At 41.3% G+C, this 22,667-nt stretch overlaps 2 protein-coding genes across 5 annotated transcripts in view; one reads left to right on the top strand and one right to left on the bottom strand.

Annotated features, from left to right (window-relative positions):
- rad9a (RAD9 checkpoint clamp component A) overlaps positions 1–13,753 on the bottom strand; it is a 68,014-nt gene extending 54,261 nt beyond the window's left edge. For both annotated transcript variants that reach the window (XM_062967189.1, XM_062967190.1), the window contains exons 1-2: positions 13,618–13,753; positions 8,754–8,919 (exon numbers count right to left, since the gene is read on the bottom strand). The gene's annotated coding sequence lies outside the window, so the exon portion shown is untranslated. The remainder of the gene's footprint in view (positions 1–8,753; positions 8,920–13,617) is intronic.
- clcf1 (cardiotrophin like cytokine factor 1) overlaps positions 1–22,667 on the top strand; it is a 64,658-nt gene that overhangs the window by 7,043 nt on the left and 34,948 nt on the right. Inside the window, exon 1 of one of the 3 annotated variants that reach the window (XM_008111440.3) lies at positions 13,811–14,027. The exons of the other annotated variants lie outside the window; for them this stretch is intronic. Coding sequence (XP_008109647.1) covers positions 13,997–14,027 — 31 coding nt within the window. The 5' untranslated portion in view covers positions 13,811–13,996. Of the gene's footprint in view, positions 1–13,810; positions 14,028–22,667 lie in introns of those variants that run through there. 3 annotated transcript variants of the gene reach the window in all.

Below are 22,667 nucleotides of genomic sequence, written 5' to 3'. Positions count from 1 at the left end.
TTCCAGGCTGCCATGTGATTTCTCTGCAAGTCACAATTTGGATTGCACAAGACCCCACACAACATTTGGATCGCACTGACCCTGTCAGTTCTGCAGACAGGCAGGTGATCAGCATGAGCAAAAAAAAAAAAAAAGACTTTTACACTAAGGGAAACAACTCCATACATTAGAGCAGTGGTTCTCAACCTGTGGATCTCCAGATGTTTTGACCTTCAACTCCCAGAAATCCTAATGGCTGGTAAACTGGCTGGGATTTCTGAGTTATAGGTGAAAACACCTGGAGACCCACAAATTGATAACCACTGCATTACAGGCTATCAGATGTTATCCTATTCTCAAAATGGGCAGACTGTGGCCTTTCATATGCTGTTGGAATACAGCTCCCATCATCCATGGCTATCATAGGTAATGGGAGCCTATGAGACTAAAAGACAGTCTAAGGCCCCTTGCACACAGTTAAATAAAATCTCTCATTTTCTGCTTTGAACTGGAATATATGGCAATTTGAACTCAGATAACCCAATTCAAAGCAGATATTGTGGGATTTTCTGCCTTGATATTCTGGGTTATATGGCTGTCTAGGAGATAGCTTAAATTCAAAATTAATTTTTAAAAAACAACGTCTCGCTGCCAAGGCAATGATGGTCATCTGGGGGCCCTTCCAGACAGGCCCTATATCCCAGGATCTGATCCCAGGTTTTCTGTTTCTCCCAGAATATCTGGCAATGCAGATTCATATAATCCTGTTTAAATCAGAAAACCTGGGATCAGATCCTGGGATATAGGGCCTTTCTGTAAGGGCCATGAACATTAGCATCCACTTCAATCTAGAAATTCTGTCTGCATAAGTAAACATTTCCCTTTTGGATTTTAAAATTAGGGATTTGCTATGCTGAAATACTCTGCACAGGTAGGTAAAGGTAAAGGTTTCCCCTGATGTTAAGTCCAGTCATGTCTGACTCTGGGGGTTGGTGCTCATCTCCATTTCTAAGCCGAAGAGCCGGCGTTGTCCGTAGACACCTCCAAGGTCATGTGGCTGGCATGACTGCATGGAGTGCCGTTACCTTCCCACCAGAGCGGTACCTATTGATCTACTCACATTGGCATGTTTTCGAACTGTTAGGTTGGCAGGAGCTGGAGCTAACAGCAGCCGCTCACGCCACTCCTGGGGTTTGAACCTGGGACCTTTCGGTCTCCAGCTCAGTGCTTTAATGCACTTCGCCACCGGGGCACAGGTAGCTACTACATATTAGACATATAGAAATTAAAATGCTTTATATAAACAAATGTTCCAGGGAGTGCCACAGTTCAATCCTAAAGAATCCTTTGATATACACTTTGATGAAGTACTTAAGGATTCCCTGCTAGACAGCTATAGTGCTACCGTTTAGGGAAGTATGCTAGAACTCTGCAGTAAAGCGAGGTGTCAATAAATCACAAATTCCTGGATTATTTTGAATGTAGCTATGTCTGTTTAAAAGGTCTAAGACAGCTATATACTCTATATTACAGACACACCCTTACTATTAAAATGGTATACCAATAAGAAAACTTCTGAAGTTACTGTGAACATTTCCCTTAGGTTGCAAAGCAGGGAACAATCTATGTCCCCTAGACACCTTCCTCAAATATCTTAGCTGCTTAGTTGCCAGGCTACTTGCAGTCCAGCAATCCAGAAAACCATATAAACAAAAAATCAAAAGAGGAACAAGTAGTGTATGATAATTAATGGATGATGGAAGTGCTTGTTTTCCTCAGGAAGTCATAGATAGAGGAGTATTACCAAAAGAAAACAAGATCTATGAAAACGAATGTATAGCCTACAAAGAAAATATGAATAATCCAAAAACAAATAATATGCAGATTTCAAGGACAGAGACCAGCAGATCTGACAAACATGGACAAAGTTGTTGGGATGATGGGTTTTGAATCAGAAAGCATACAGCCTGGAAAACACACAACAACCTTGTGATTCCGGCCATCAAAGCCTTTGACAACACAATTAAAATGGTGTCAAACTGTGTTAATTCTACTGTGTAGATAAGGTATGGGCAAACTTCGGCCCTCATGTGTTTTGAACTTCAACTCCCACAATTCCTAACAGCTTACCAAACACCTGGAGGGCCAAAGTTTTCCCATACCTGGTGTAAATTCATCTTTAGTCATTTAGGATTTAGCCTGACATCTCCAGAAAAGGCAAGGCAAAAGACATCATGATGGTGTTGTGTGGTTTCCGGGCTGTATGGCCATGCAGCATTTTCTCCTGCAGTTTCACCTGCATCTGTGGCTGGCATCTTCAGAGGATCAATGTCAGGAGAAAATGCTACTAAAACACGGCCCTACAGTCCGGAAACTACACAACACCCCAGTGATTCCACCCATGAAAGCTTTCGACAATACGCTGAGAAACAATATTTACCCTGACTATATACATATAGTAAACTAAACTTAATTCTGCCTATACTGAATTTCAGGCTATTAAGAGGATAGGTCATGATGCTTGGATATAAAGCCAAAAGCAAATGACTTACTCAGGTGGGAAGATATCTCAATACTGTAGTGCACAAGCATCAAATATGGAGTTCTAATAACCCTGATACAAAGTGGAATGGAAAGAACTACAATATGCTCGAGAAGCGATAAGGGATAGAGCAACAGGAGAAAGTAGATGTTCAAGGAATAGGAGCCTGTGGTATTATCCAAGGGAACCGAGGGCAGATCGTTGTTTCCAAGCTCAGTTCAGGAAGGAGGTTTGGAGGAGTCACATCAACTGCTCTATGCAAAATTTTAGGCTGCAGTCTATAAAAGCCGAAAGCAGACAAGGAATGTGAGTCAAGTCCCATTGATGCTAGACTACTTTAATGAGAGGGAGATGACTCTAAATTTAAAAGAGCTATGGTAGATTCCCAAAATAAGCAGACCATGAAAACAGGCTGAGCTTCAGGGTTGTTGTATGTCTTTCGGGCTGTGTGGCTGAGCTTCATTTTCTTAAGGCTACATATGCAGCAATTTGAGGAAATTGTGGGCTTCTATATGTTGAATTAAATTTCCCATCATCCCCCACTACTGATTGTACTGATTGGGACTGATGAAGGTTGTAGTCCAACAGTATCTGGAATGCCACAAATTATCCAGACTGCTTTTTATCTACAGTTTCTGAAGCTTATATGCAAACAGTGCTTGCTATCTTCACAGACTGGGTCTCAACCCTTTTTCCAGCCTCCTCACAGCTAATCCACAACAACTGTTATTCTCTCACTATGGCAGTTCCTGCCCAGGCTTCAGTGATTTCTCATCTAGCTTCTACCAAACCCAGTGGGAGTGCTGCTGGATGAAAGCATCCCAAGTGGATTTCTGTACTGAGTGTGGTCAAATTACTTTGATGGATTGTAACCCCAGAATCGCCTAGTCAGCATGGCCAGGCTGGCTGAAGGATTCTGGGTGTACCTGTCCAACAAAGTGAGCTTTCAAAGCACTGGCTTTGTGCTCTGACTGAATGTTATACCTACTGTGCTAGTTCTGCGTTCTTCTGCCCACAAGGCTCTTGAGGACCTTCAGTGGTGTCTTACAAATCTAAAGACTCTCAGGAATAATACACTCTGTCAATCACTGGGCAGAGTGCTATTCCTCTAGTTCCAAATAGGAATGGCTCAAATTAAAACTTTCTATCACATAGTTTAAACAAATGACTCACAAACCACGTTATACTCTGCCAGAGGAGCTTCGAATCCGAAGGGGATCTACCGGCCCTATTCGCCTACCAATGATTTGATTTTGTTTTCCACCGCAGAGGAATCTGCTTATTAAAAGAAAAGTTCAGAGCATCAGGAATCAATCTGCCTTAAGCCTTTAGTGTAAGATGGGTAGCCATCTCACAGCATAATCACAGTTGTGTGCCTTTAGTTTCTGACTGATAGAGATCCTAAGGCAGACATATTACAGAGGTTTTTTGTCAGAATGTTTTCAGAGAGGATTTGCCTTTGCCTTCTTCTGAGGTTGAGAGAATGTGACCTGCCCAAGGCCACCCAGTGGGTTTCATGGCTCAGAGAGGTCTCCCAGTGTCTTAATTTCAAACTCAAAGCTGCCACACCAAGGTGGCTCTCTCAAAAAAGTGTACATCTGGAAAAAACAAAAGCAGCACAGCAATTTTAGTGCCAATATATCCTATATCCCTCCAAGAAAATCATTCCAGGGGTTTTACCTTCTCTTTCTTTTGCTGGCTGTAACTTTCACAGCTGGATGCTTGAGTGTGGTTAAGTGCTCTTCATGCCTGGCCAAGATATGACTTTGTGGGTCCTGTTCTTACATGTCTCAATTACCAGATGGGCACTAGTAGTTATGATTAGTAATCCCCATTCTACATCGTATTAATATACATTAGCTTCTTTTAAAAATCTCATTGTCTGCTCCAATTTCTTCTCAATAGGACTTCCACCCCTCCCCCTCTGGAGCTTTAAAACGTTTGGGCTTTCCTATTGCTCTGCCTCCTAGCCTTGACACTCTCATATGCTCACGTCACCCTGCGGTTTCCAACTAAGCCAGTCAGATTTAGTTTCAGCAGAGCTCAGCTCAATGTTTATTTCAGCTCCACTTGCTCCTGTGTTTAGCTGTAGGGAACACACCTACAAAACTTCTCAGGAAGAAAGCCTCTATTGTCAACCAAACATAACCACCAGTATCTTGCCAGCTGCAGTTTTTGGGGTGACACCAGTCTATCTGATTACATGTTTACTTAAAGTAAACCTCACAGAATGCAATGGAACTTACTTCCAAATAAGAGCTCATAGGAGGCATGGCTAACAAATCTGTTTCTGAAATCTCAGCAGGTTCAAAAATGTCTGCATATTCTCCAGCTTTCCAGTTCCCAGACTGTATAAAGTCTGTATAAAGTCTCTCACTCACTGGATGGAGTCCTGATTGTTCAGTGGTGCTGAACCCAGATTGACACGGCCGGACAACCATTGTCCCCTCCTGTTTTGTTCATTGCACTCAATGAACACAATATGGATCGTGCCAGTTGCTTGTTGCCCGGAGTGATGACAGCCAGGGCACCAGAGTAATGTGGGAGCAAGGAGCAAGAGGAGGAATCGCTCTCTCCTTTCCTCCCTCCCTTCTTCAATCGTTTCATCGCGCCGGCCAATGTCACGCCAGGTCAGTCAACAAGCAAGCAATACAACCCACTGACTGCTGCGAAAAGGCAAATGGGAGGAGACAGTGAGTGCTAGGGCCATAGCTAAAAAATTTTTTTGGGAGGGCTTTTGAACATTTCGGGGGGGGGGGGGTTGAACCCCTAGCACGCACACCCCCCCCCCCGTTACAAACCTGTCAATATCTGCCTGAGATAGTGCCTGGAGGGACTCTTAATGTTTTGTCACTCATAGGCTTAGCATGGGGATTTGGTTAACCAGTTAAAATTCATGAGTAAACCAGGTTTTTTCTATAACCTGAAAAATTTTGCGGGGAGGGTTGAACCCCTACCCCCCCCCCCCCTCGCTACAGGCCTGAGTGCTATAATGTGTCCCTGGGCTTCCTGAGCCTGAGGAACATGGGATGGCAGCTAGTTCCATCAGTTGCAGCTAGTTCCGTCTTGAAACCAGCCTAACAGTATCCATTTGCGCAAAATAGTGTGTTCTGGATTCTGTAGATTAATGCGGGTCAAGGCTGCGTTAAGCAGTTTTGGCCTGTATTAACCCGGATCAAATCCATACGTTGTTTAGCCACTACAGAACTGATCTACCAGCCCTTCAGACTCAGGCTGGATCTACACTGCCCTATATCCCAGGATCAGATCTTAGATTATCTGCTTTGTGTTGGGATTCATCCTGGACTACTCAAGTCTAAATGTAGTCAGATAGATGATAGAGTTAGATTGAGGGAATCCTTTCCCCATTTCCAAAGCATGCCTAGATAGGATTCACCATTGTTTCCTGCTTGCCGTCCTATTTAGGTCAGCCCACCCTTTGATGTTTTTAGAAATGTGATCTCTCCTAGGGCTTTGACGTAACTTCCCCAATTTGGTCCTTTGGAATGTTTATGGCCCTAGAGAAGAGGCGACCCACGAGGCTGGGCTGGTCGCCATTCCAGCTTCCTACTTTGTTCCAGGGAGGACGCACCTCTGTCCTCTATTAGTCAAGATGTAGCTTATCTAGAGCTTGGTTATTTTAATCCGGCTATGTGTATTTGAACAGGATAGATTAGATAGTTAGGTCCAAACCTTTTCTATCCATCAATGGATTTCCTTTTACCTCAATAAATGCTTTTAAACTTTAAAGCTGACTTTGCATCCCTTTGCCTTCCTGATGACACAGAGGCCTTCCAAAAATTCACACCGCATAAGTCTCAAGCTGCTGCAATTTTTTACTCTGCTATTTTAATGGGAATTTACCTCATAAAAGAGGGTGATTAACGGCTCGTCTATTCCCAACACTTTGAACTGGATTACATGAGTCTACACTGCCATATAATCTGGGATAAGCAGACAATCTGGGATCAGATCCTTGGATATAGGACAGTGTGGACGGGGCCTAAGTGGTCCATGTAAATGTGCCCTGAGTGGAGTGACAAAAAGCAAGAACTTAGTCCACCCTGTAAATTCATAAAGAAAGACTGAACTCTACTCTCTCTGCTTTTTGAATGCCTTGGCGGAAAAACTGTGGCAGCTGAAGCTAGGGATGACTGTCCTCTGGATGGAGCTGGCACTTTCCCTTCTCTGAGGAATAACCCTCAAAAACCTGCCCTGGACTTATACATAAGGTCGATTTATATGAGTATATATGGTATGTCTCACTATAAAATCTGGCAGCAACTAACACCTCACCACATGCAGTGATCGAAATAAAGCATTTCTTTATAGTGTTTCAACACTTCTCTTGTTCTCTGCATGCCTGAGGTCTTTCCACTGATACTGTTGCTTTCCAGGACTAGAAATCTATCATATGTCACCCTGCAGGAGGCTTCTTGTTATACTAAGACCATAGGGCTAAACTCATGCAGTTGATGCAAGGATGCAATCTTATGCACATTTACCAAGCACGAAGTCCCACTGAGTACTATGGGGCTTCCTTCTGAGTAAATGTGCAGTCCCCAAGTCATGAATAAGATAGGTTCTGTAGATTTCTTCTTAAGTTGAATTTGTATGTAAGTTGGAGCAGGTACATTTTAAAAGTGTAACTATCGAAAAATATATAGCTTTGAATAGCATACGGAAGGGTTAACACCCCTGTGATGTTTGTTTTGCTATCTGTGCCCCTGTTCAGAAGATTTCACCTTTCTTTCTGTCCCTGTGGCAATTGGATTTTGAAATATGTGGCTTGCTGTGGAAACAAGGATTGGTGATGATGCTTCAGTGGAGACACCTTTTCCCCATGATAGCTCTTTCAGGAGTGAATTTCCCTTCCTAGGTGTAGATTTCTCTCGCTTCCTGTTGTCTCACCCCATTCTTGAGTCATTTGTAAGTCGGACGCTTGTAACTCGGGGAGTGCCTGTACCACCAAACTCCGCAGATCTTATATCTGAGCCAGCATGCACTAACTTGGCCTGCAAAGCATATTTCCATTTCAGATCCCAGAGAATACACATACACTACCTCCCTGTGTGCTCTGAAAGATTCAGGCAGTGATGTTCTTGTAATCTCAGGTATTTACTATCCTGAACTGAAATCCTTTTAGCCTAAACCTGGAAGAAGGGGAGTGAAAGGTGCAGAGTTTGGCACTTTTAGTGTTGAGTTGGAACTGCCAAAACTCTTGGCTTGCACTCAAATCTGAAATTATTTTTGCATTGTGCAGTCTAGACATGATCTTCTCAACTGTTCTCCTGGGGCACTAAGCAGACTTGGTGGCCACATTCACAACTTTCGGGCCTAGGCACACACTCCACTTGTTCGCTTTTTATTAGGCTCCTGGTCGAAAAGCGCCTCATTTTATCATTTGGTCTGGTGCCACTTTTGCCTCTTGCAGTTAAGAAAGCTTTATGTAGTGTCCACATTTTCTATGGTATACTGGGAACAATATTAGGACTGCATTTTTATAGCCTTAGTGCATCCCAGTTCACTAAACAGCCCATCAAATTTTCTGCCAATGTCTTTTGCATACAGCTCTGTAGGCAAGTGGAACACACTGCTAAGTGATTTCAAGAGGGAATTTGTGCACCTAACTTGTGCTGTGTGACATCTATCTGATTCCTTGGCCACCCAGGAACTGAGGTCTCCAATCCTATCATTTATATTGGCTGTATTTTTCTTCATCCCAACACCATGTATTCCTTTGCCCTTTGCCATGATTCCACCTCCCCTTTGCACTCATCAGTCCTTACTGCTGCCTGTAAGACTGATTGGTCACTGACCATTCTGATTGTCCATTTGGTACTGGTGTAATATGCTCAGGTTTAGAGGTTATATTGAAAATTGATGTTGCAAGCCAAAACATACTTTACTGGCAGTAACTCTCACTGAAATCAACAAAGTTTACATTAAACCTGATTAAGAGCAGGTTCCAAACATGACAAGGAATGGTTAAAAATGTGCTTTGCAAGACCTAGTATTTTTTTTAAAACTAAAGCAGCAGCACTAGCACATGTTTGGTTGTGTCTCCACTTGTAAACAGCTGGAAGTTCCTCCGTGGGCCATATAACCTACCAAGAATCTTCCCTTCATCTAGGAATCTCCTTCCGTGCCTCATTCAGTTTCACACTTTTTCTGTTCCCTGTCACTCCTGACTTCACCCTACACTCCTATCTCCTGTTGCGATGCAGCTTACCTCAGAATGGAAAAATCCTTACAAAGCACAGCCACTGTCTGGTTAATTTCATTGTCCACTTTTTTGCACGGCCTTGACTCTGTCATTATTGATGCAAACAAGTCTGCTGGCTGCTCAGGGCTCCCCAGTGTCATCAACAGACTCCTCCATTTGCTCAGCCTGCATCCTGCCGAAGGGAACAAACAGATGTAAGGACAAGTAGGGTACACAACCAAGAAAGATGTCACTTTAGCCCACCCAGACCCTATTTACTAAAGGCATGGGGGACCTGAATTTAAATCTTAGGTCAGCCAACGATTCAACAGATAACTAAGAAAAAAAACCCTTCAGTCTCAGTTCTGTAAAATGGGAGTAATAATGTCCCATTTCTCAGGAAGTTTAGAAAGTGAGATAGGCAATAATTATACAGGGGTATACCTCTCTAAAATGGTCTTGGCTTTCTGTCAAATTTCACATCCCAAATAAGATGTCACATTATTTACTGTAGGTTAATAAAGGCACAATGTTCCACTAAGGCTAGCCTTTTTACGTGATAAAATCAGGACAGATTTAAGACTTTGGCTTAGTGAGTGAAACTTTAAGTATTGAGCTATATTGTAATGATGTTAAAAAGAACACTAATCTGTGTTGCTATCACTTGAAACTTTTCAAATGAGACAGGAGGATGTTAACATGTTGCCATCCTGAGATGGTCATTTATCATCTGGTTGAAAGGCTCACAGTTGTCTCCCGTAGAAAGCCCAATGCTACACCCTGCACAACTATCTATAGTTTTGAGGTTACTCTGCAACCGTAGTATATTAAAAACATATTTTATATTGTGCATAGAAAAGAAGGACAATGCCTAGATATCAGTTGTTTTCTCTTAGTATTACCATGATATTCACCTAAAGTCAGGAAGTGTAATGGAGAAGTTTTTTTTAAAATCAGCTCTTTTTTTCTCATCTCTCAAGAGAGCCAGGTAAAGCATGCATTGATTTATCCATCTATTGACTACGCACTAGCTCCGAAACCATTTAATAAGACCTAAGGATCTTCCTTCAAATTACAGTAACACACTGAAAATAGGGGATAGGAAGACTACCCTTGACATTCCTCAACTATTTTGACTTTGCTCAAAATACAGTTAAAGGATATGAACAATCCATATTATATGATATTTGAGAATGCACCCCAAGCATTAAAAATTCCTTCTCAAACTTACTTCTGCTACACCTGGAATCCTAATACAACTCTGATGTGTCCTTGCACCATGCATATAATTGATTCCCCTTTACACTTTACTGTTCTTTCCTCTTTTACCCCAGCTTTCACTTGCCCACTAATTCTTTGGCCTTGAACTCTGTGTATTTGCTAACAATTTTTCCTTCCCTATGCTCTATTACTCCAAATATCTAAAACAAAAAGGTGATTACCCTAAGATAATTTTTGTTTGTAGATTTCTTATCCGTGGTTTCCAAACTTTTTTCATTGCAAACACTTGAAAAATTCTAGGGGTCTTGGCAGACCCTAAAGTAAAGGATGTTAAGTCATATTTTAATAGCGATCGTCTTGCTTTTATAATGGAATGAACGTGCTTGTTTCTATGTGCCATTCATCAGCTTTAGCCTCGGGTCAGGTTCAGCAAAATCACCTTTAACTTTAACTGGTACTTTTTAGGGGGAAATGAGTTGACTGTCCAAGCAATATATCATGAAAATAATGGGCCCTTGGCCAGGGTCTTGTTAATTAATTAGTTCATGGTAAAAATGGTCTCAATCTCTGTTGTCAGAAAAAATAAATCAAGTGCAGGACCAAGCACAGATATTCTCCCCTTACTCTACATCCATTTCATAAACCACCTGAAGTTTGAGACCAGCTCCCTGCAAGCAATACAAAATTGAAAACATGGAAGGAACGTGTGGATGGGAAAATTAGCTCCCCCATTCGTTTGTTGCCATGTTGACCAGGAAAGTCTTAAGAGAACATGTGAATATATTCTGTTCAACATGGTCAATTTGTGGTGTGAGCAGGATCAGAGTGCATAGGGCTCCTGATCATACTTTGGGAAAGTTGGTAATCTTGGTAAAAGGGAAGGCAATAGAAAAAGAGGGAGCCCACATTACAGATGGATTGGTTAAATCGAAGCAGCCAAAGCCCTGAGTTTGCCAAACCTGAGCCGGGTTCTTGGAGAACTCCCATCGGAGTCATCACAAGCTGGCAAATAATAACAGGGTAAAAACAATAACATTGAGTTAACCTCTACTGCTCTGGGGCACTCTTCCCTGGATGACGGTATCCTCCAGATGTTTTGGACTACAAACTTCATCATCTGTATCCATTTGCGGCTATGGTTATGGCTGACAAGAGATGCTATAAAAATCACTGGAAGGCACAGGGCAGGGCAGATCCCCAGCCACATAGATGTCATTACCATGATGTGCCTCTATATAAAAATACTTGGCAAAATGTCTTTGTGTGTGTGTGTGGGGGGGGGGGGGGTCTTCTCAGATGAATATAAAGGGAAGCACTTCTTTCCTGTGGATTTCACAACAGGACAATTTGAATCAGAGAATTAATTACATTTTGGGCTGTGAATCTATAGTTGATTTCCACCATTCATCGTTTAAAACTATTCCAAAAAGCAAACTTTTAATATACGTAAGGGAAATCATTTTACTACACCATTGTATATAACGAGACCTACGCATCCATGTTTGTTTGTATAAAAAGGCATTCTAGAAACCCAGCAGATAGCAAAGGCTCAGTGCATTGATTCATGGCCAAAGAAGCTGCCTTAACTATTACTATAGGATCTTCAAGATCTTTCTGCAGAAAAAAATACACCTTTTAATAAGTGTAATCGATTGCATTGAAAGCAGGACACTGCCCATCACTGAAATGTACACCAAATAAAACATAGCTTTTCAGGTGCAAGTCTACTCCCTCATTGACCCCATCTAGTACACTGTCATGTAATACAGTTAAATAATAATAATAATAATAATAATAATAATAATAATAGACTTTTATTTATACCCCACCTCCATCTCCCATAGGGACTTGAGGTGGCTTACAAGATAACACACAAAGGTGCCATGATATATAAGATATAATACAACAACATATCAAATCAATAACACAATAGATAAAACCAACATATAAATTAATAAAAGCAACCTCTATTAAATAGAGACAGTAAAATATGGTGGTCACCATGATTAAGAGATCCATACTATGGTTCAGCATTTCAACTGTATTACCTTAAATGATGTAAGGTGCTAACATAGTGGCAATTAGGTTTGCAATTATCTTAACAGTGAGGAAAGCCTGCTGAAACAACCATATTTTAAATTCTTTCCTAAAGTGCTGTGGTGTGGGGGCTTGCCTATGTTCCCTGGGGAGGGTGTTCCAAAGCAAGGGGGCCACCACCGAGAAGGCCCTCTCCCTCCTTCCTACCAACCGCACTTGAGACAGAGGCGGGACCAAAACGAGAACCTCACTAGAAGATCTTAGAGCTCGCACCGGTTCATAGAGGGAGATGTGGTCACAAAGATAGGTTGAACCCAAACCGTATAGGGCTTTGTAGGTAATAACTTGCACTTTGGATTGGGCCCAGAAACTTTTCGCCAGCTGCTTCAATAGGGGCATAGTATGCTCTCTATAGCCTGCCCAGTTAGTAATCTGGCATCAAACTGCATTATATAAGTCTACACTGGGCATATAATGACTACATTTCCACAGAAAAGCCATTTAAATCCACAAGCATGTGGACAATTTCAACAGAAAGGAGGAAATCATAAAACAAACAAAATCTGGCTACCAGTATTTTTTTTAAAAAACCCTCTAAAACTCTAAAATCAGGACAGTTAATAAAGAATACCCACTCAGGAGACAGGGGAATCAGGGCCAGCTAACACCTTCCAACAAAGGATTGAATGTGGTTTTCCTGCTTCTTGGCAGGGGGTTGGGCTGGGTGGCCCACAATTTCTCTTCCAACTCTAGGATTCTATTATTCCCCCTGGCAGGAAGCAGCCAGGCGTTGAAGCTGCAAAGCCATTCAATGCTAATCAAGGTGGCCAATTGCAACGTTCACACTTGCCCCCAACAGACGAGAGCTCTTTCTCCCACCCTGGACCTTCCACAGATATATAAAACTCCCATGCCTAGTTTTCAATATACAGTAGAATCTCACTTATCCAAGCCTCGTTTATCCAAGCTTCTGGATTATCCAAGCTTCTGGATTATCCAAGCCATTTTTGTAGTCAATGTTTTCAATATATCAGGATATTTTGGTGCTAAATTTGTAAATACAGTAATTACAACATAACATTACTGCACATTGAACTACTTTTTCAGTCAAATATGTTGTATAACATGATGTTTTGGTGCTTAATTTATAAAATCATAGCCTAATTTGATGTTTAATAGGCTTTTCCTTAATCCCTCCTTATTATCCAAGATATTCGCTTATCCAAGCTTCTGCCAGCCCGTTTAGCTTGGATAAGTGAGGCTCTACTGTACCTCACAACCTCTGAAGATGCCTGCCATAGATGTGGGCGAAAACGTCAGGAGGGCATGCTTCTGGAAAATGGCCATACAGCCCGGAAAACTCAGCAACCTGCTGAAATGTATGTCAAATAAAACAAGTCTACTCCCTCACTGGCCTCATCTAAATTGCCATGTAATGCAGTTAACTGCGTCGAACTGCATTATAAGAGTCAACCCTGGACATATAATGCATTTCCAAGTGGCACTGTAGATGGGGCCATGCTTTTAATTCTGTCATGCGAAACCACCATATTGGTTTGGACTTCGACCCATTTTCCTGCCTCAAGTGAGAGAGAAGAAAAGGCACGCCTCCGGTGGGGTCCAGTCCGCAAACCTTCTTCTTAGTGGTCTCAAAACCCTACGGCCGGGCCCCTTCGTGCTCCGCTTTCAGTCCAGTTTCCCTTCCCGCCTTGAAGGCTGGCCTCCGCCGGGCTCCTAATCCCCAAACTTTGCCTCTTTCGAGGCTCCAAAGGCGGGAAGCGCCCTCTTTCCGCTCCGCTCCTGCTCTCCACGCCTTGAGGCCTCAGGCCAAATCTTGCGGGGCTCAGGCCGAAGGGAGGGCGCGGCGGGCGCGGCCAGGGCCAAGTCAAGCTACCACAAAAGACGGGGCCGCCCCCCAAAGCAGCATCTTCCTCGCTGTCTCGCCGGCCCCCAGGCACCCAGCCCTCTTTCATTCCTGTTCTTTTCCTCAATGGATTCTGCGGAACTTCAGAATGGCGCATTGGTATCTCTCCTGGCGCTTTGGTATGAAATAACTACTTATGTGTTAGTCAAGGAAACAATCAAACTAATTTTCTTTTTCTTCCATCGTTATTCGTTTTCTTTCTCCCTCCCTCCCTTCCTTCCTTCTGTTTGAGTTCAACCCCACACTGCCCAAGTCTCAAGTCCTCAATGAGGAACAGTTTGGTTAGCTTAGTTTGGTTTTATTGTTCTTTTGATCTTGTTTAATGTAGTGTATATTTTCTTTTATTGTTTAATGTGCTATGATTTGTTGTTCTATTATATTTTGTTATATTGTATTCTGGGCATGGCCCCATGTAAGCCACCCCGAGTCCCCGTTGGGGAGATGGTGGCGGGGTATAAATAAAGTTTATTATTATTATTATTATTATTATTATTATTACTAGCTGTGCCCAGCCACGCGTTGCTGTGGCAAAGTGGTGGTGGTATTGGTTAGAAATTGTTGTGTAATTTTTATTTGACATTATTTGTATTTTTTAATTAATCTTATTGTAAGTTATCTTTTTATTTATTATATTTTATTTTCTTGTATAATTTTTAGTTATTTTTGTTATTATGGTATTTTATTGTATTAATTTTTTCAGTGTTTTTATTGTTTTTTATTGGGTTGCTAGGAGACCAAGTTGGAGGAGCTTAGCCTTCTAACTGGCAGCAATTGGATAAAAACAATTATTCCTCTCCCTCTAATTAGGACTTTATTTTTCTTTTCTTTTTGTTGTATCAACCTAGAGCCTTGGATGATGGGTTGTGTCGTCAAATTTCAAGGTTGGGGGGCCTTTAATTTTGTTGTTTTGTGGGTCGCCGTGATGCCATCACTCTTTTATATATATAGAAGATTAGCTTAGTATAGGCCAGTGGTTCTCAACCTGTGTGCTCCCCAAGTGTTTTGGCCTACAACTCCCAGAAATCCCAGCCAGTTTACCAGCTGTTTAGGATAGCTGGGAGTTGAAGGCCAAAACCACTGGTAATAGGCTAAGGGTTTCCCTTCCCCCATGCCTCCTGTATGACAGTTGGGATTGTATCAATTTCTTCTCTCTTACCTACTCTCATTCTGATTGCTTGTGTAGAATGGATACTTTTCTACTGCAAATCTGATTTCTGTTTTTCTTATGGTACAGTAGAGTCTCACTTATCCAAGCCTTGCTTATCCAAGTTTCTGGATTATCCAAGCCATTTTTGTAGTCTATGTTTTCAATATATAATGATATTTTGGTGCTAAATTCGTAAATACAGTAATCACAACATAACATTACTGCGTATTGAACTGTTTTTTTCTGTCAAATTTGTTGTAAAACATGGTGTTTTGGTGCTTAATTTGTAAAATCATAACCTAATTTGATGTTTAATAGGCTTTTCCTTAATCCCTCCTTATTATCCAAGATATTTGCTTATCCAAACTTCTGCCGGTCCGTTTAGCTTGGATAAGTGAGACTCTACTGTACATCTTTGTATGGAGAGTATGTGCTGTGTAGAGATGTAGTGCTTGGTGTTTTTCTCTCTTTGAAAGCTTAGAAGAGATGGGTGTTAGAGTAGGTCAGACCCAGTTCTTTGATTATTAAGAAATGCGGTTATTCTTTTTTTAAAATGTCTTTATTAGTGCTTTTCTACAGTTGTGATTCACAAACATAGTGGCAATGAGACAGACAAGACTAGTATAATATAACAACCAAACAGAACTGGTGCCAACCCAAGTGACATAAAAGAGGAGATGGGAAGGGAGAAGGAAATATTATTATTATATAAATAATATAAATAATATATATATATATATATATATATATATATATATATATATATATATATATATAAAATAAAAAAGGGAAAAAGGAGATAATGTGAGTAAATACATAAAATAAGAACAGATTGCATAAGATATCCTATGAATTGATGCACAAGCACATTAATATATATACACGTGTGTGTGTGTGTGTGTGTGTGTGTGTATAAATGTGGGTATATATATATATATATATATATATATATATATCACATTGTAAACAGTAACACAAACACAACCCCAGCCCTTTATGTGAACATAAAAGCTGACTATCATGCCCAGTTACCTTATTCTCCCCCCCCCATTAAAATATTTATATGATTCCCCAGGGATTTAGATATCTTGACATTCTCATTTTTAAGTAACTCTTAATTTGCTTCCAATTTGTTTGCTTTCTCAGTCTGCCATTATTTGCTAATAAGTATGTCAGTGTGTCCATATTCATTATCTCAAGTATTTTATTGTACCAGCTGTTTATCTCCGGGGTTTCGTTGTCTTTCCAAAGCTTGGCGTACACCATCCTTGCGGCCGTGATGAGATAATTGAAAATAATTTCCTTGTTTTTATCTTCCTTAATATCGAGCAATCCTAATAGATAATATTTGGGTTCCATCTTTATGTTAATTTGTAGCATCTTTTGTATTATGCAGTTATTCTTTATGATTGTAAATAAACCTTTTGGGATTTTTAAGATTGGACTCTGCATCTTTGCCTGCCTAAGCTCTGAATTCTTTACAGCCACAACCAACGGCATCTCACACTCTGCTGGCTAATGAGCTGAATGCTCAAATTTTAAGTATCTTGTTGGATTTTTGGATGCTCTACTATAGAATCTTAGTAGGAAGAGACCTCATGGGCCATCCACTCCAACCCCCTGCCAAGAAGCAGGAAAATTGCATTCAAAGCACCCCCAACAGATGGCCACCCAGCCTCTGCTTAAAAGCCTCTAAAGAAGGAGGCTCCACCACACACCAAGACAGAGAGTTCCACTCCTGAACAGCTATCACAATGAGGAAGTTCTTCCTAATATCTCCTTTCTTGTAGTTTGAAGCCATTCCGCGCCCTAGTCTCCAGGGCAGCAGAAAACAAGCTTGCTCCCTCTTCCAGCTGACTTCCCCTCACATATTTATACATGGCCCTCATCATGTCTTCTCTCAACCTTCTCTTCTGCAGGTTAAAATGCCCAGCTCTTTAAGCCGCTCCTCATAGGGCTTGTTCTCCAGACCCTTGATCATTTTAGTCGCCCTTCTCTGAACACTTTCCAGCTTGTCAACATCTCCCTTCAATTGCGGTGCCCAGAATTGGACACAGTATTCCAGATGTGGTCTGACCATGGCAGAATAGAGGGGTAGCATGACTTCCCTGGATCTAGGCACTAGACTCCTATTTATGCAGGCCAAAATACCATTGGCTTTTTTAGCCACCACTATATTTTAGGGTACTTTTCCCTAACACCTTCCTTCCTTCCTTCTTTTCTTTCTCCCTCCCCATCCTCCCTCCCTCTCTTTTTACAGGCACAGCAGGGGTTTTGGGTCTATGGGTTCCTACGAGGGGAGTGGATTAGAGTGTTCCCCCTCTTTCCGCTGGTCAACTTAATCCACTCCCCTTCAAATTTCTATAACCCAGGCTCGAACAAACTTCAGCCCTCCAGGTATTTTGGACTTCAACTCCCACAATTCCTAACAGCCACTAGGCTCTTAGGAATTGTGGGAGTTGAAGTCCAAAACACCTGGAGGGACAAAGTTTGCCCATGTCTGCATAAAACGTATTGAATTCAATAGGATTTGCCTTTCAAATAGAATCAAACTATTTAAATTTGCAACTCCATTGACTAAATAATAATAATAACCCGTTATCCGCCTCTCCTTATGGCTTGTGCTGGGGTACAGAAGTTAAAACATATAGATAAAATGAACATATATGAAAAAGACATAGAGCAAAGTTTAAAACACATGAAAATTATGCAAACCAATAAAATATCAATTTAAAATTCATAGTTTAAAATTCGCTGGATGGGCTTGCCGGAAGAGCAGGCCCCACTGAACACAGTTGCTTCCAATATATTCCAATTTACTGTATATATAAGGTACCATACGCGGCTTTTTGTATGTGCGTTTCCAGCAGCTGTAAAGTGAATGTTTTTTTTAAAAAAAAGTCCCTGCATTGTTTATATTTGCATTTTTTACATTTCAATGTAGCTCTTTTCCTTCTAACCCAAGTTGACATTATGCAGAGCATTCCAATGCCTGTTTACTCAGAAGTAACCTGAGAGCTTTTGAGGATACAAAATCACACCATGCGAGGCAAAGACCCATAAGCCTTTCATTAAGCGGCCGTTGGGCTGTGGTCCTATAGTTACGCTTTTTGGAAATAGGTGCATCCAGCTCTGGAACTTTTCAGGAAGGTTGGCTCACAAGGATGGACTTAGTGACTGGTTGGATTTTCTGTTTAGTAAAATTCTTGGTCTTTTTGCTTCACTGTCAGGGAATTTGATCGTTTTTAGAAGCACGAATTCTAGAAAAGGGTGCTGAATTTGCTAGCAAGGCAGAGATATTTTTATAGGCAGGACATAGCAGGCATTGGGAAAATATATACAAAGGAAATAAGGTTGGGTAATTAAAGCCAATGTTCTCTCTTCGTCTTTTCTTGATACTAGAAGCCCTTTTGTACATTGTTTTGTATTGTCCCTTTCTGATGTAGTAATAATAATAATAATAATCTTTATTTGTATCCTGCCCTATCTCCCCAATGGGGACTCAGGGCGGGGTTTTTTTGTGTGTGTCAGGAGCGACTTGAGAAACTGCAAGTTGCTTCTGAAGTGAGAGAATTGGCCGTCTGCAAGGACATTGCCTGGATGTTTGATGTTTTACCATCCTTGTGGGAGGCTTCTCTCATGTCCCCGCATGGGGAGCTCCCCGGATTCAAACCCTCAACCTTCAGGTCAGCAACCCAACCCTCAGGTCAACAATCCTGCCAGCACAAGGGTTTAACAATAATAAAAAATTACAGCAAATTAGACAACACACAACTAAAGATTACATTTAACTGAGCTATTAAAACTGGACTTGAAAAAAATTAAGATTAATAACATTTTAAAACAATAAAATTTAAAAAGATTTAAAAACAGAGTAGCAGCCATTGCCATGTTTCAATCCATTTTGTTTACACTGAATCTGTAGTGATAGATGTCTAGATAGTCCTATGCTGCTTCTCTAATGTGTTTTCTCTTGTAAGATCAAAATTTCCTGATTACAGTATCTACAGATTTCACATAGTCATGCTCCCAAAAATATCCTCCTTGAAGGTTTATGGGCCTCTTAAGATCCTCCGATGCAATTCTGTGATATGCTTCCAAACCAAGTACAATAATGAAAATATAGGCTTCGCTATTATCCATGGTTTCGGCTACCCACAGGGGGTCTTGGAACCTATCCCCCATGTACTATGCTTTGCCATGGGAGACCATGTATCTTCTCTCATATCTGAATGGGTTTTTTTTCAAGCCTTCCCAGTTTAGAAGCCAATTGAGGAAGAGAAGGTCTTTGCTATGATTTCTGCCTTGGCATAAGATCTGTGCACTCACTCTGCCAATCACAGAAATCTGGAGGGATTCTTGTAACCCTCCTAATCTGACATCCCTTGCTCATTTTATTTTGTTCAGGGTAAACACCCACCCACCCTTTCCTCCTTTCTTCAAAGAGCCTGTTTCCAGAATTGTAGGTATTTTTGTAATTCTCCATGTGATCCACTTCAGTGTCCCAACTTCCTTCTTAAGGGATGCTCCGATACCTGAACACAAATACTTCCAAATTAACAGATAACAGTCCAAGTATTAAGCTTTGAGAACGTAAGAAGAGTCCTGTTGGGTAATATAATATCAAAAGAGCAATATGAAAGCACCCTCCCTGATTTACCCCACTGTGCCCCCTCAACTGGCACTCACTCATACATTGCAACAGAAGAAAGGTATTATTGGAAGTTTCAGCTGAGCCAGAGAGAGAAAATGTAGGTGGGATATAAATGTAAAAAAAAAAAATGCAAATATAAGGTATGAGAGATTTCTTTGAAAATTGGCAAATTCATATTTTACTGAAAAAAATGGTTCTGGGAAGACTTTCTGCTTAAAATGTTTTGTTAATTGCTTTTCTGGCCCCCCTGAGCTCGACTTATGTATCTCTCAGTGTATTAATGCAGAAGCAGAATCATAGATGGAACCAGAAAAGACCAGATGCGGCCAGAAAAGACCAGACATTCCCAGATTTTGGTCTTGTTCTTCCTGATTTTACTTTTTAGATCCATACATGTTTTATTTATCTCAGAATATTTTCTGCCAACTCATGGTATGACTGGAGACTTTTTATATCAGCTTTCTGGGCTGGTTTATTTTAATCCAGTATAAAGTTGGGGAGGATATTGTCATAGTCTGGCATCCCTAAGACTGCTGGCTGAGCTTGAAGGATTTGACTAGAACTTGAAGGGATAAATTATCTCCCCAGATGTGGACTTGCAGTAAGTCAGGATGATGAACAGTTGTTGGCTTGAGATCCATGATAGGAACCCCCAATTCTGGGAAGTGATGGGATTTCCCTCTACCACCTCCCGCTCACTTCCATTACGTACACTCACATGCACATACCATTACACATCCAGAGAGATGTCAGTTGGATGGAAATGTGTTGGAATCAGATGTGACCTTTCCTTATGTTGGGAACAGACACTTTCCTGGCGGTCTCTGACGTCAGAAGCCTCTGTGGTTTCTTGCTAGGCCAGAAAGGTCACTGCAGTGTTCTGGCCTGGTTCCCTCTGTTCTCCACAAGGATTCCCCTCCAACTACCAGCCTCTTTCCCTGAGTCATCACCATATACGCCTTTGGACATCTCTTTCCCTAGTCTTGCAACATCCCTTAACTGCTTTTTTTTAAAAGTTAGTTATTCCCTTGCAGCTTGCAAACTGTCTAGGGGAAGTTATGTCAATTGCAAGCAGAGGTTACTTTTCCCAGCGGCTTCCCATCCTCTTGGCTGCTTCTCATGGGATATCTGTCTCTCCTGAAACCAAGTCACCTCCTGTTTTTTTTTTTAGAATGAAGATTTGATGGGGCTGGGGGCAGTACTATCAGCCCCTCCCTGCATCAGGGTCTGTTTAGTCTGCGGCGGCATAATAACCCTCCTCCTTTAGCACCACTGTAAACATCTGTCAGGGTCAATCTGTCCCAGGGTCTTGCCAGGCACAGCTTATTTGTCCCCATCCCCCATCTCTCTCGCCCGGTCCCCGCCTCACCTCCTCCTTTTTTATGCCCCATCTTGGACAAAAAGTTACAAGGGCCCATTGGCTCAGGAATTCAGTGAACAAATAGGGCTTATGCCTTCTCCTCTCTGTTCCTTTCTAGGTTATCAGAGAAGACTTAGATGTGCCCTCCAACCACTGAAAAATTGACATAAATATATTCTCGTTATGTGAGCTAGTGATTCATACTGTTGTAATGAGTAATCAGAGTTATTGAGTGAATTAAGTCTTAACCCCTCCCCTCTCAATTTTTAAAAAATAATTCTGGCTGTAAAATATTTTGGCATAGGCAATACCTTTTCATTTTGCCTAATGCAAGCTCTGTGTAACTGAAAGGTTTGCATACTCCTATAAGGATAGAAAAAAGTATCATCTTACCCACTTTGTAAGAACAAAATAAGCAATTTCCTACAACCCTCAAAGCAGATGTTTGCATTTGGGTATCACAAATCCCAGGCACATTTTTCATAAATTTCTCTTCCAAATAATAAGTTTAAAAATTGATATTTATTAATACACTCATATATGATATTCTTAAAAACAGGAGGCACCATTTGCAGTCAGACAGGTGCTGTTGAATGCTTCTTTTGTGACATAGGAGTGAAAGAAGTAAGCCTATAACTTATTTGCAATGGGATACAACTTACTAGAGAAAAGAGATCTGCTCACATACAGTGTACACAATATGTGGCTTTTACTTCCCTCACAGTGATTGCAATGTGAGAGTTAGCATGCCAAGTACCTGAATTTAGGAGGAAAGATTTCCAAGAAGAAGGCGCAGAATTTTCAGACAGTCCAGGACCCCCCACATTTATAGTTTTAGAAAGAATAAAGCACCAGTCTCTCCAAGACTGTTCTGTAAAGGCTTATAGTATAATCTGAAGCATTTGTATCCTGCCTGTTCATAATAACTAAAATCAGAATGAAACTGGAGGCTGTAGGTTCTGTTGTAGAATTACCAACACAAAATATAAAATGTAGAGAAAGCAGATCTGTTGCTGCTAAAACACTGGAACTGTGGGAAGCTCCCTTTCTAGGGACCTTAGACACTGACATGGTTGATGGTTGGCTTATAGATGAAAAAGGGAGGGGAGATTCAGCAAAGTTATTTGCATCTGTAATCCTAGGGACAGGTTTGCAGGAATCGTGGGGCATAAATGGAACTATTTACAGGGAACTAAGGATTAGAATAGCAGGATGAGGGTGGAATCACAGTATGGAGTCAGTACTATTTTTAAGGGAAGCCCTGAACTGGAATAGAAATTGGGCAGCAAGTTGGGGTTGAAGCTCATTTTCAGAGGCAGGGAAGTGTGTGTGTTTGTGTGTGTGTGTGGGCAGAGGTAGCACTCAATCCTAGAGGAAGGAGATGGCCCGTTTCCCTTGCTGGAACATTAATAGTCAATGACTTCAAGCAGCCAAACATCCTTGTGGTGTCCAGTGAGGCAGCTGCTTACAGACCATATAAAGGATTGTTTCCCAACTTGCTACAGAGTAAGAGAAAGCTGTTCTGGACTGAGCTCGAGTCACCCAGCAGGGTCAGGTCACACGATGCCTGCTGTGCCGGGGAACAGAGCCCAAGACAA

Source organism: Anolis carolinensis, chromosome 1 (assembly GCF_035594765.1).
Source record: "Anolis carolinensis isolate JA03-04 chromosome 1, rAnoCar3.1.pri, whole genome shotgun sequence".
Taxonomy (NCBI): domain Eukaryota; kingdom Metazoa; phylum Chordata; class Lepidosauria; order Squamata; family Dactyloidae; genus Anolis; species Anolis carolinensis.
The sequence above is the reverse complement of the archived record's forward strand: the minus strand, read 5'-3'. Positions and strand labels throughout refer to the sequence as shown.